This window comes from Oncorhynchus mykiss, chromosome 8 (genome assembly GCF_057628025.1).
Source record: "Oncorhynchus mykiss isolate SJ-2025 chromosome 8, ASM5762802v1, whole genome shotgun sequence".
Taxonomy (NCBI): Eukaryota; Metazoa; Chordata; class Actinopteri; order Salmoniformes; family Salmonidae; genus Oncorhynchus; species Oncorhynchus mykiss.
Genome location: NC_143029.1, coordinates 54,991,757 through 55,006,582, shown reverse-complemented (window position 1 = coordinate 55,006,582; position 14,826 = coordinate 54,991,757). Strand labels below are relative to the sequence as shown.

The following is a 14,826-nucleotide window of genomic DNA, read 5'->3' as shown; positions in this document are numbered from 1 at the left end:
GCCATTCTCCCGTGTATATATATTTTCTGTCTTTTTCTCTTGTTATCCGTCACCCTTGTTTCCCACATTCTCTCTCGTCCTCTAAATGTTTATTTCCCTTCCACACTGCACTCTGTCTTGCCCTATTGCAATATTAATATTAGCCTGTCTTTGACCGTTTCTCTGCCCCCCTGAACTTTATTGTTCAATCCCATGTGCCATTCTTGCTGTATTACAAACTCAACGTTGTAGTGGCAACTATATGTCGTTTATGATCAAAAGTAGAATGAGAAGACTGTTTGCTAATCGTTAGCTGTGGCTAGCTTTGTCATAGGCGAACCAAAACACGTTGAAGGAAGCCTTGTGTATAAAGATCTCCAAGAATTGCTTTATTTTAGGGTTTATTTTGCAACATCACTGTTCGAACCTACATTGTTAAGATAAAAAATAATAATGCCTATGTATTACTCTCTCCGTCATTTTAAATCTACCACTGGACCAATTAGCATGACAGAGACAGCTGGAGAGAAACAGTATAACTTTTAAATATCACAGCCACAATGGAACTCAACTGGAGGAGACACACAGACGACCAGGCGGTATACCTTCGGTAGTCCAGGGAAGAGACGGTAAGGAAATGGCGGGAGCCCATTGATTACAATGTTACAACTGACAACTACAGGAATCCCCAACTCGGGACGGTTTATGATACATTTACAACATGAGAACCTTTACATTTGCCTTACTAGTAAACATTAATAGATAAACTTCTTCTTCTTAATTTACATATTGAAATCATTTACATTGTCAGAGTGGATGGACTTGATGGGATCTCAGCACAGAGAGAACCACAGACACATAATTGAAAGACTGGCCACTCCTCCAAGCGCTTAAAGAGTAACTTCCTGGTACAATAGGAAGTTCTGTATACTACTCCCCCAGCCCTGAAGGACCCCCTATTCAGTTTGTGTAGGGATGTTGTTACCAAGTTACATCAGAAGGGGTCGATGGCGAAAATAGGTGTTAACATGAAATATGCAGGTTCATTTCTCCAGGTGTGTATCTGCTTGTGTGGTATCGTCTTCTTTCGGGGGTGCAGCAGGACACACTGAGTTGAGACACATCGTTTGCTTACCTTTGTGGACGTTTTTTTTTGTTCAGAGCTTTGGATATAAGGGACTCATAAATGGTATACATGTTTGTAATTGCATATGCTTCCCTCCCCTCTGCCCAGAGCAAAATGTAATTAAAAGCGTTGCACATTTAGTCACTGAAATCATTTTCTCATTACCAAGCCAGTCTCCATACAAAGTAGTTTAATACTGGCCATTAAGCTGGTAAATTAGTCACTTCTAATTAAGCAATTGAGGAGAACATGGCTTGAGTTTATATTTATGTATGTGCTTGCCTTTTTTAGAATGTGCTATGTACATACAAGGCCTAATTGAATTGTTAATGGTCCCACGGTACAAGTAGTCTCTCAATGGCACCAAATGCCGGCACAGATTTATTTTTCCCCTTGAAGACTCAAATTCCCTTAAAAGTGCCTCTATTCTGTAAACATTACGTAGCAAAGTATTTTTTTCACCAAGTGCAACACTAGACAGGTAAATAGTCCTAAAGGAAGTGTATTCGCTCAGCTGTGGAGACCCTATGTATAGCCTGGTCGTTCACAATGTCAGGTTTAGAGTCCATTTCCCGTTTCAATGGTGTATTTCCATACAGGATTTGCCTCAGTGTTTTACCCAAAAGGCTCAGACTTTCCTGTTTCCACCTACGTGGACCGGCACCCGTGTCTCACTGGGCCATGGCTCCGGCAGACCTGCTCTCACTTGGGACCACTGTTTTGATTATGCAGAGGTTGTTGATTCTGCGCTTAAAAAGTCCTCACTGTCAGCCCTAGCTACAGAAACACAATTTCCCGACTATAGCATAAGGGTGTACACACTAGTGTAACACTGGTGTTACAGTCAAAAAGCAGCATAAGAGTAAAGACAACCTAAACTCATCAGGTGTTGTTGGTCAAATAAGGATTTTTTTTTTAATGCGTTGCTTTGTTGTGTTTCAATCTGCTGTGTGGGGAGCCCAGAAATTAGGCAACTGTTAAAGCAAGAAGCAGGAGAGAACTCGGTCCAGGGTGAGATAATGTAATTTTGTTTTTCTAAACTCTGGCTACCAATGTCCCGAAACCCTCTTGGTATGGTTCCTATAGGGCTACGGAGGTTACAGACATAGGATGGGTGGGATGTAGTCTTGATACCCCGGCTAGGCCGCACTCAGATCCTCTGGCTCAGTTAGGCAGAGTGTCCAGTCCCAGGGAGGCTGCGTGCTGCTTGGCCCGCATCCGGAGGTTCTCGATGCTGGTGGTCTTGCTGTTGTGGCTGGGGAGGCCTCCAGAGGCCTGGAGCAGGGGACTGTTCCACACCTGCTGGGCCGCGTGGTGGGACAGGGACTGGTAGTATGACTGGCAGGGCAGGGAACCTAGAGGTGCCGAGGACATGTTGACGTTCATGCCCAGGTAGGGCAGGGAGGAGGGGGTACCCATGTCGAAGGAAGGGTAGTGCACCATGTTGTTGGTGGCAGCCATGTGCTGGCGGAACTGCTCCTGCAGGCGGAAGAGGCTGAGCGGGGAGGAGGAGTACGAGTGGCTCTGGGAGATGCCACCACCGACACCAATGGACGAGGGCGTCACAGACGGAGAGACCATGGGGGATTCTGAGTAAAGGAGAAAACGGATAATAGTCAAGAACATTAAAGATGTCCTCCAGGGATTTTTTATTGAACTTTTCCAGTTGAAAAGTGATATCACAATTATAAATGCAGTAAAGCAGGGGTCTTCTACCTTTTCTTTCCCAGAGACCCCCACCAGACAAACCAGAGACCCCCATCATGTAGGAAAACATGTTTTTTCCCACATATCTTGTCTCATCATCCAGTGAATGATAATGGAAAGGACAAATACTCAACATTTTAAAATGAATAGATTTGGTAGTAACTCCAAACTATGGCTGTGACAATTATGGAATTTGGGTTAATGATTGATTTATATGCAAATGGCAACAGTTATTGACATAATTGCCATTTTTTTATAATGCATCTTTGACAGACATATCTAATGAATACAACACAGCTTTGGTGACACCCCCTTTTCAAAAATGAATGGTTTTGTCCACTTAACTTTTGGAAATAAAGTTTATCCCCCTAACTGTGCCATTCTGCTTGTAAAATTCTTAACTTTAAACACTTCATGTAAAAATGTAAAACTGCTATTGGGTAAACTATATCTACTTGAATATGAAGTTGAATCCCCCCTTCTAAAATGTATGCATTATGACGATTATTATACGATAATTGTGCTAGCCCAACTCCAAACACTTGTTCGCTAATAGCAGCTCTTTTTTTTTGCTGGTTTATTTGTTTGTTTTTTGTTTATGTGGATCCCCAGTAGCTTTTGCAGAAGCAGCAGCAACTCTTCCTGGGGTACACAAAAAAAAACACCAAACATGACAAGTAACACAACACTGATACAGGACAGTCATACACATTTTAAATGACGATATACAAACAATATAACCAATTTTTTTTTACAAACAATACAACTAAAAAATACTGTGAATACGCTTCATAACAAGCACAATGTGTTGGCAAAAATGTATGTCCAAGTCAGGAAACCTTTCCAGCAGCCAGTGTCACTTGCCACAACTGATTCTCACAGGTGCTTTTTCAACGCCTATGTCAGATACTCTAGTGAGTGTAATTAGCTCCAATGAGTGTAATTTGCTCAATATTTGAGAAACAAAGTTGACATCATTCGAAAGATGATATTCCCCTCTTTTCTACTGTAGGTATATTTCAAAATTGGTTTTGTCTGTTGTTGCTAGCGATATTCATAAAAACATTGAAACGAAAATGTAAGTGGCACTTTTTTTTACATATTTTTGCGGACTCCCTGTAGGTACCTCAGTGGACCCCCCCCACACACACACAAAAGGGCAAAATAGTGTTGTTGTTTTTAGACACAACTGCAAACTTCAAGGAGCAGGGAATTCAAGGAGTTGGTCCGATGGTGACATTGTAATGTAATCGACCTCCCCCCTTGCTTGAGAAGCAATAGTGAACAAAAGAGGAAAGCCCCCCCCCACTTGTGCCATTTCTTGAGGTTACCTGGACCACTTATTGAGATATGCCTTTTGTTAAGTAAATCAGGTGTTAAATCGGGTGAAAAGGAGACTGGCGTAGGACTTTAAACTAAGTTTCTCTGGCAGGCAGGGATGCAGACCTATGTATAACTTACTAAGAACCAGCAAAGCTGCCGTGCCTCCTCTTAATTTTCCACTATGACTGAAATGAACTGAAGTTGTACGACAATGTAAGCATTTCATATGTTTACTCTTAATTGACTATCCTGAAGGATACCTCTAAATTTGATTTACTTTGTCTGATTTCTAATGCCCCCCCCCCCAGTGAAGCTATGTATATTAGATGCACAAGTGCCAGTCATAATTTAAGACCTTGTCCTTACCAGGTTTGGGACTGAGCCGCTTGCAGGGTGGAGAGACATTGCCTGGCGTCATCGCCCTCTCACTCTTGAGTTCCTCCCTCTGTGGCTTAGACTCCTCCTCCTTATCAGTGGCGTTGTCCTCAGTGGCCGACTCGCAACCTGACTGTTCTGCCGAGGTCACATTTAACTCCATGCTAATTTCTGACACCAACGGACAGGGCGGACCCTCAACCGCCAAGGAGGAAGAGGAGGAGGATGGGGGGAGCTGGTTCTCTGGAGTGATGGTGGTGGGAGAATCCTCCTTGTCACCTCCCTCTCCGTTGGCCTCCTTCTGTTTCTGGAGCTGCTCCTTCTGCAGGCTGCGCTGTTTCTTGCGGAACTTGGCCCTGCGGTTCTTGAACCACACCTGTTTTTAAAATGTGCCAGGTTGGGAGACGGTTAGAAGCATGCTCCCTGGTAATTATAAAAAGGTGCTTGAGAAAGGTGTGTTCTGTGTGTATGTGTGTTTTACTATTTGTCTTTTGAGAACTTGTATAAAAATACAAATAAATTAAATTACCTAAGTAATTTTTCTGGCATTTTTTGCCCAATGTTAAAGATGCTTCAGGATTTATGATTGATCAGATACAATTAATAAATATTTCCTATATATACCAATAGTATTGTGTATTTCAGACTATGGTACTTTGTATTCTGAATTTTGGACCCCCTTTTTGCTATCATTCTTTTTTTACATCTGTTATTAGACAGAAAATGCAAATACATTGTTGAATGATTATGAACATGGTCTTTTGCCTGCTAATGCCTGCAATGCAGTGAAGAAAACGATATGACAACAATAAGGTCTAATGTATCTGGCCCCTCTAACAGTACAACTGGCCCCAGCTACAACTGACCCCCCCCCCCCCCCTACCCGTTGAAATGGTCTTGAACCGCCACTGACCTGCACGCGGGCCTCGGGGAGGTTAGTGCACATGGCAAGGCGCTCGCGCATCACCACGTCGGGGTAGTGGGTCTTCTGGAAAGTCTTCTCCAAGGCCTCAAGCTGCTGCGCGGTGAACGCGGTGCGGCTTCGGCGCTGTTTGCGATGCTGGGACCCGTAGCGAGCCTCGAGGATGATGTCTTGAAATGTGCAGCCGTTGGAAGAGAAGGGACACGGCAAGTTTAATTAATTGGATAGGGGAAAGTTATAATGAATTGAAAGGTGTGTGTGTGTGTGTGTGTGTGTGTGTGTGTGTGTGTGTGTGTGTGTGTGTGTGTGTGTGTGTGTGTGTGTGTGTGTGTGTGAGTGTGTAAAAGTATGTTTGTTGGACTCAATTACCAGCAAGTCTCTCAGCTAGGGTGAGCGCGTGCACTGAAGGTCGGTAGTCTGGCGCGTGCTGCGCCTGTTGCGCGGCCTGCTGGTGCAGGTTGTACATGGCGCTCAGGGAGTTCATCGCGTGGAGAGAGTAGCCGTTCACTCCATAGTGCTGCATGATGTCCACTACCTGTGGTAACACACATACATAAATCATGTTAATATTTGCTTGCATGTTTTTATTTGTTTATCTCTAATGACTGATGTCCGGGCTGTTCATATGCTATTTTATGTATGAGTTAACCTACCCATTTTGGATACGCGCGTAATGAACGGTCTAAATCCACTGTTGGATAAAATGATCTGACTCTTTATGATGGGGCGGCAGGGTAGCCTAGTGGTTAGAGCGTTGGACTAGTAACCGGAAGGTTGCGAGTTCAAACCCCCGAGCTGACAAGGTACAAATCTGTCGTTCTGCCCCTGAACAGGCAGTTAACCCACTGTTCCCAGGCCGTCATTGAAAATAAGAATTTGTTCTTAACTGACTTGCCTGGTTAAATAAAGGTAAAATAAAAATAAAATGATATTTTCGATACTGTGTGTAGTTAGGGCCTAGAGTAGACAGTGGGGCACGTTCAATTTATGCATACAGTATTTCATAATTTGATCACCTTGTGAAAAGTTGCAGACCTTTCGTGTTATCTGGTTGGTTGATCCTTGATAAACCATGGCTTAATTTGTTCATGTTAAAATGTGAATGTCGTTTGGCGCTTGTAATATACTAGGCCCAATCATCTTGTATGTCCCTTGAAAGTGTATCTCCTTGGTGGTCATTTGTATCCGATACACATACATTTCCTTTCGCCACAGATGTTAATATCTGGACGTTATCCATTAACATCCAATTATTGCTTGGTTCAAGCCATTAATTATACAAAATTATTTTAATTGGGGTAATTATCACTCGTTCACTTAATGGAGCGTGACGGATGCCTTATAAATTAATTAAATCACTTCATTTCCCGGTGATCGCAGCAAAAGTGCAAATCCCATTTGAAAGCGCTGCATGCTTTGAGAGATCATTGCGTTGATCAAATGCTTTCGGAATGAAATACAGATGTAGGATCTTCATTTGATCACCCTGTTGCAAGATAACTTTCCTGCAATGCAGGACATCTTAAACATGTAGTGTATTTCAGGTTTAAAAAGGCTTTTAAAGTTTGTAATTTCCACTTTGACATTTCAGACTTGATTTTCCCTTACGAAAAATGTATCCATCCCTAAAAAAATGTCCATGAATTATAATCACATAATAATTCACATTTCCTGTTGCTGCCGGATTATTTTCCTGTTGTAGAAAACTGGCTCAAAGTAAGATCCAGGATCTGTAAAACTATTTGTTCCGGGCGAGGATGGTAACCTGAAAGCACAGAGGACTATATTGAACGGTTATGATAGGCTATTGAAATACCTTCTGTCAATACATTTGCTTTAGAATTATGTCCTTTGGTTAGCCTATGAATTTTAGCAGTCACTCTATTCCATTTTAACTACCATTTGTTGGACAGTTGGTTTATATTAAGTTACCATTAGCCTAATCAAAATACCCATATTCTAGCCTTGAGTTTATTGGACAGAATAACTTAACAACAAGGAATCAAAGCCTTATATATAGGTCTCCGAGGGCAACTGTCTCATCCGCCATTTTTTTTTAGATCCTGCGCGGCTTTAAATGAAACGCTTCAGGACACGATTAGATATGTATTAGTATCGAGATCGTTGACAAGAAGGGATATCTTGGAGGCTCGAGCAGTTATGACTATTGCAGAGAGGTCCAAGAAATGAATATTCCTATGCATGGCAGGCATCTGGGGACTTGGAAGCTAGAGAGAGTTCCTAGTCTTAAATTGCCTCACTATAGTATTTTGACATGCTAGGCCTGGGATGTAGCCTAGAAAGTTTGTTCTTCACCGGTGTCTGTGCTCCTTTAGGCCTATGTTCATTGGCCCACTCAGCATCTGCGATACAGAAAGTTCACCAATTGGTTACAAAATGTTTCTAATATGAATGTTTTGGATGAAGATAAACCCAAAATGTATAAGTCCATGCGTAATTCGCCTGACTGAAAATTGAGGTATTCCAGTCATTCAAAAAGGTTGTCGTTTTCGAAACGTCTATTTCCCATGTTAAAAATCTGACATTTGACATAAGAACATTATACAACATAATTAACTGCCTCAAGTCTTGCCCCAAAGCTAAAGAAGCTGTTATAATTCAAATTAAGTCATGAATTAATTTCATCCACACATAATTAAATGCTGAAAACCGTGATGCTGCACTTTATGCAGTCTGTGATAAGGATCAAATTGATGTATTTAATTGAATATTAAATATAATTGCTAACATGTTTCACAAGTAAGCCTTTATTTGAAGTTAATTCACTTCACAACACTTAATCCAATATTAGTTAATCCGATGATCATGTTAATTTATGATAAAGTAAGACCATAAATTGTAGGCTATAGTTGTAACCTGCGCAACATTGAATAGGCCTGATAAACTATTATTTGTTGCTGTTGTTGTTGTTGTTGTTGTTATTATTATTAATTATGATTATATTTATATTATTACTTTATAATGTTATACCCTAATTATAGTATGAATAATATTGATCATTGTGTTATTACAAAATGTATTTCAATATTTGATTGAAATATAGATCTCCATTGGGCTATGGAAATTGTTTTACTAATTAAATAATTGAAATCAAACACTCCATCCAAATAAATACGAATTTGCCTTTTCCCCGTTGCATTTTGAAACGTTTTTGCAACAACTAATCATTTGAGCAATAATATCAGACATAGCTCCATGAAGCTGGTAACCATTTCGCAGCAGTCTGTGTGTGCAAATGGGAGCTGTGGGTGTGTAAATTATGCCCGCAGTGTCCATTCCCAACCTATTAAGTCACTGCAGTGCCTGATGAATGTGATCACAAGGCAAGAGGGAATAGTTTAATTCGCCTGGACAGAAGGTGCTTCGCTAAACATTTACTTTGCTCCCCAAAGTATTTGAGTTGAATGGGGCCCGCTTTCCTCCTTCCCCTCTCTCGCGGCCTCTTATCCCATCGCCCCGGGGCAACGTTTTGGCTGAGATGTATGGCTTCTCGGCGGGTAAAATATGCATGTTGATCCCCATTTGGCTCCCCGTCTAATGGAAGTGCAAATAGGTTTCGACTGCAAGGCCCTCCATTCATCATCAACAGTGACACGGACGGACGTACAGTGCGGTTCAACAGCTTGCGTGTGTGCGCGCGTGGTGTGCGTGCGTGGAGAGAGAGGAAAACTAGGGATAGGCTTATACTGTAATTTTTACATTCACGCTTTTCATGTGTTTCCTTTTTGATATTGATAATAAGCATTACGCTTTTATGATAGGCCTACCATATTTACCACACAAGCCTGCTTATTCTGTCTAGCTGCCATTGTTGTCTATTCATACGCCTATCCTTGCTCCGGGCTGTATGTTTGAGTGCCACAGGCAGCGCTGCTCATTGCTTCGATTATTAAAACGACATTATGTAAATTGGCATGTACAGTGCAACTCTATGATCTGACTAAATTAGGAAAATGTTTATACTTAAAACCCTTGGGCCCTAGGCGACTCGTGTATGTCAAGCGACAATCTGCCCGTGGGGTAAGACATATTTTGTATTCCAGACTGTCAAAGGCCGCGAGACAAGTGTTTGATTGGCGAATTTCACGTGAGGAGGAGGCGACACGGGTTAACAACAGCCTAAACCAAACTATTATTCGTTAATTTACGATTAAACCAGCATTTAATTGCAATTTCATATTGACACAATTGCATGGGCTTATTCAATCTGAACTGATGGGTGGAAAATAAACTTAGTTTGAATGTTAAGAATTATGAAAGATAATTGAGGCCTACAGTCTTAGAAAAACTATATTCTGCATAGACCAGAACGGGTTATATGCTTGCTTCATATATGGCACCGCTTAAGGTTATATATAGAACCCTATATGTAACCAATGCTGGTTCAGTGAAGAACAACTCCTGGGGTTCTGATCAAAGAACCCTACAAGAGTGTTCTATACAGAACCTTTAGGGGTGCCATATATGAAGCAAGCAATATAACCTATTTTGGCTCTAACCAGAATCTTTTTTTCTAAGTGCACATGATGCTAAATTGTGGCTGTTATGGCTATTTTAAAAAAGCAATATAAGGCCATGAAAGCCTCATGCACAATAAGTTCTTGCCTCATGATTCCTAGCTGGAAATCGCTGAAGTGCTTCCACAAAACACTGTACATCTATCTACATATTAATTTGTTTTGTTTTTTAAGATAAAAAAATTGCAAGTACTCCCATTCACTTTTGCATGACCTCACATTCCATGAAATAGCCTAGCCAATTGCTAGTAAAATTTTTTTTTTTTTAAGTAACTTAGAAATGTTTTGGATAGTTTTACTGCATCAGATTTCAATTCAACAAAAATGTACATGAATCTGTACGAATTCAATACAGTTCTACTTTGTTCCTTCGAGTCTTGCCGGATCTGCACCCAAAGTATAATTACTGTAGCTGTAAATGCTCGCTCGATATTAGCACAACGACGACTTCTTGTAAAACATAATATCGTGCAATTACGATAAGGTATATTGTATGCATAGAGTGTGCACCAATATATTCTTTTTTGTCACCATATTTGTATCAACACTGTTGTTTCCAGCAATGTATGAACAAGTTACAAGTTTGACCCAGTCCTAGAGATGTCCACAAAGTTCCTACCTCTCGCCAACACAGCCGAGTTGTCTTTGGATGTTCTGATGCTGAAGTGTATCCCGGTTCTAAAGTGATTTCTTAGGATTCTTATTATAGCAATGTCTCCTTGCTTATAATGTCCACCTTTCTCGTGCTGTTCATGCGATTTAGGAGGAACGATTGCAAGTCCACAGTTCTGTCTTATGTGAAACGCGCACTCTGCTACTTTCCGCGTGACTGAATCCTCTGCGTCTCGCGCTCAACATAGGAAGCTGCCATCTACCGGGCCACGAGCTGAAGAGGGATTTTAAAGCGTGCTCTGTGAGGTCATGTAAGCTTTCTAGTGGTCCTTGAAGCTGTCAATCAAAGAAAGAGACGATTTCTCCCCCACTAGTAGCAGGCGCTTGGCCAATGACCCTATACTATTCGAAATCATAAACTTTAGAATATAATGTCTGCAGATTCCCATATGTCAGTCTACTTGTGTTTTTTTTTGCATTTGTGTTTGAATTGATAAACATTCAGTAAATGTATGGACTAAGAAGAATACCAACTCCTTTTAATTCTGGAAAACAAGTGTACAAAATAAGTAGGCCTATATAAGATGTTTGTAATAATGAATATTCTATTTCATATTTTTCTTGCCTTTGAGGGAGTTTTGATATCAGTGAATACGTAAATTGTTTTCATATTGTGTAGCCCTTAATTGGGAGATGGAGGACATATCCAGAATTAAAACGCGGTTAAACTATATTTAAACATAAATAAAATAAGATTGAATACTTATTTTCTAATATTTTAAATACTTGTATAAAAATGAATGGTATTGATTTATAAATGGAAAATGTTGCATTTTTTTTATTTCAATGTGGTAGCCAACAAAGTTTTCTTTCTCCCAATGACCAGTGACAGACATTCTTGTTGCAGTTTAATACATTTAAAAAAATCCATATTTACATTTTATTTTTAGTAAGACATTTCAGAATGAGTTATTTTTTTGCAATTAAATGTTTACTTCTCAGAATACTTTGACATTAGTGATGTGCATGGATGCAAGTCTTTGCGTTTTGGCGAACCGAATACCTTATAGGTGGGTTTTTATTTGCTTTTCGGCTTTCCTCATGCAATTGGAGTAGAGAGCGTGGTGGAAAGACTTTGGAGAGATCGCTAATAGATGCCAGGCTAGTGCCTTTACAATCTCTCCCGGCCTTGAAGGATTTGGGCTAGGATAGGGAAGACAAGACGCCATTCCAGCCTCCAAAAACCCCTGTCTTAAAATGACTGCGGGTAAGAGGATTAAAACAATAATGCCCTTCTCTTCTTGAAAGGTTTTTAGAGAAGATTTCTTCTCGCAGAGCAAAACCGTTTAGGTGGGAATTAAGGGCAGCGCAAAGTAGCCTTTTAATGTAAAGCTTGCATATTTTGTAAAATATTATTGGGGAAAGAGGGCAGCGTGAAACTCCCTAACCGGAGTTTTATCCCAGGCCATGTTTCTCGTCCACAGATATTTGAATTGCAAACAAAAGATCATATGGAATGAAGAATATTGCATTTTCACCCCCTATATCACAAATGCCCCCGTTTTAAGTATGTATGACACTCAAATGCATGAATACGTTTGCACTTTGAATGTGTAGACTGTTCTGAAATTCAAGTTGTTACATTTTGAAGGAGAAACTTTCTTTGGGAAACGTACACTTATGTCCAAGTGTGTGTGTGTGTTTGTGTGTGTGTGAAAAAGAGAGAGAGAGTTGGTGTTTTACAGATACCCAAAGATGTGTAGAAATTACGCACGTATTACGCACAGATTTCACTTTAAATAATGTTATAAAGTTAATTCCAATTCTATTCGAAAGCGGGCCTACTGCTTGTCAATATCTGCAGTCTGAAGCTAAACCACAAGAAATATGATTTTGCATGGGATGAATCCTAATCCTTCGTTTTTTGTATACAAAAGTTGGAGAAACTGGATCCATTATGGTGCACTGTTGTGCAATAAACAGGATTACGATTTTCCAAGAAAATAGGGTTAAGGTAGTTTTAAGTTTTTACACACTAGATAATATAGTGCTACATATTGTCTAGATTTCAATTTGGTGGTATACGTATCATTTTTCTCCTTGTAGTCCATATGCACAAGTTGCACGCTTAGAAGTTGGTCCTAATCTTTGATTTAAATTAGGCTATGTTTGGGTTGAATTATGACAAGATTTTGACTGTATACTTCGTTCTCTTCAGAACTATTCACTTCGTTAACAAAATGATGTAGCCTATACTTGGTTAAATGAGCGTGATTGAAATGAATGTCATTTCAATGAATGTCATTTCAACGTTATAATAACATTAATATTATGTGCCTAATAATAACCACCACAATAGTAATGTTATGATTATTATGATTATGATTATGTAATTATATTTTATTTTATCAAACGTGTTTGCATATGCAGATATTATACCGTCCATGCATAGACTATTCCGTTTATGGTAGACTATAGTAATTTCAACAGTAAAACGTTTTGCTATACTGTTTCTCTGCCCCGCAACCAAACTCGTGTCCCTCTCCGGTTTCCATCACCTTCGTCTATCACTCGGTTTCTTCTTGAGGTCTGAGAAAGAAAGAGGATTAACTTGTGAACCAATGGAAATAAGAACTTAAACGGGAGGTAAATCTAGGCAATGTCTCTTTGTGAGGACCGTTTCTAAAGCAATTAAAGCGAGAAAGAGTTCTTCTCAGCGCCTCTTCTCCAAAGCTGCTTTGCGCTGGGCTTAGCGCGACTACTGTCCAGCGCATCTGAAAGGTTTAAAGGCCCGAGTGTCACAAGAGCTTCCCATTAAGAATACCTCTCGAGCCCTGCCAAGTGTCCTCACCTTTCCGATGTATAACCCCACGGTCCTGGGACTGGAGCTACTCCAAGGTTTAGCCTGGGTTTTTGGTGGCATGTCACGCGTTATTTTAGCTCTCATTTTTGATGTGATTTGCCTTTAGGCCTATTCGTCTAGTAATAATTCCCTATGGCCTATTCATTGATCTCTATATTATGTGTTTTGACAATTGAAAGCATATAGAAGTTCATTTTGAAATAACCTAGGTTAGGATGGCAGCCTATAAAAAAACATTGATAATGGCGCGTGGGAACTTAATTCGTCTATTTGATGACTGGCCTCAATTTTATTTACATAAAAATGAAAATAGACTACTTTTTAGATTTGGGAGAAAAACAGAAGAGGGAAACATGTCTCACTTCCATTGAATACTGTTCGCTAATAGCTAATTAATGGTCCTAATGATGTTTCTGCAACTTCATGAATACATTAGGTCTGCAATCCAGCCAGCTTTAGCCTCCGCAGCTCCATTCAAGGGTATTTCAGCATCTGTTCATCCCAGGGCAATTAATCATTTTGATGTGTAGTTTAAAATCGACTTCTTTCAGGAGACCTTTTTTTGACAAGAATAACAAAGCAATTTGCCAGGAGCCATCTCTTAGACACGTTATTAGCTTAAACCCGTTTTTTACTCCCGTATTTTCCAAATTAGATACCTGCTTTAAAGGGACAGTGACACTTTTTTGGTTTATTGTCAACGCCACGCCTCCGAATCCTCCTTTATTCGTGACAAGATCTCAGGATCTCCTCAACAAATCCCCCCTCTAAAAGTTTTCAACCTGTCAGTTCTCTCTAAAAGCTGTATAATTCCCCCTCTTTCTCTCTCCTCACCCTCCCCACTTTTCTCCCTTGTCTCTCTATCCTTCTCACCTCTTTTGCTACCCTTTCTGTTCTTTCAATTTGTACCTTTTACCCCATTCTTTTTCTCATTTTGTTTTGCACTCTCATCTTTTTTCTCTCATTTTTTTCTCTAACCCTCTTTCTCTTTCCATCTCCCTTCTCTACTTCTTCCTCTCCCTCTCTCTCACCCCCTTTTCTCTTTCGTTCCCTTCTCCTCCTCTCTCTCTCTATCTCTCTCTCTTCTATTTCCCTCATCCTCTCTTTTTTCTCTTTCTCTATTCTCGCCCTTTCTCCCTCTCTCTCTCTCTGACCCGGATCCCTCAGCACAAGGGGCCCCATTGTATAGTCCTAATCCAGAGGCAACACAGCTTTAGCGACATGGAGGGATAAAAGGCCCATCAAGCCCACAACTTTATGGGGGCAAATCTCTCCCTAATCCCTCGCTTTATCTAAACAAAGGCCCCTCTGCCTTAATCCACCTTCGCTTCAAAAAATAAAAAAGAAAGGGGGGAAAAAAACTGAGAGGGGTATAAAAAAA

At 40.3% G+C, this 14,826-nt stretch overlaps 1 protein-coding gene across 1 annotated transcript; it reads right to left on the bottom strand.

The window, feature by feature from the left end:
* Positions 1–347: 347 nt before the first annotated feature.
* Positions 348–10,864, bottom strand: LOC110530108 (diencephalon/mesencephalon homeobox protein 1-A). Its single transcript, XM_021612924.3, has 5 exons — positions 10,590–10,864; positions 5,802–5,967; positions 5,424–5,602; positions 4,502–4,886; positions 348–2,694 (listed from the first exon to the last, which is right to left on the bottom strand). Exons 2-5 carry the CDS (start codon positions 5,953–5,955, stop codon positions 2,270–2,272), a joined length of 1,143 nt encoding a protein of 380 aa, XP_021468599.1. The 5' UTR covers positions 5,956–5,967; positions 10,590–10,864; the 3' UTR covers positions 348–2,269.
* Between the last annotated feature and the right edge of the window lie 3,962 nt (positions 10,865–14,826).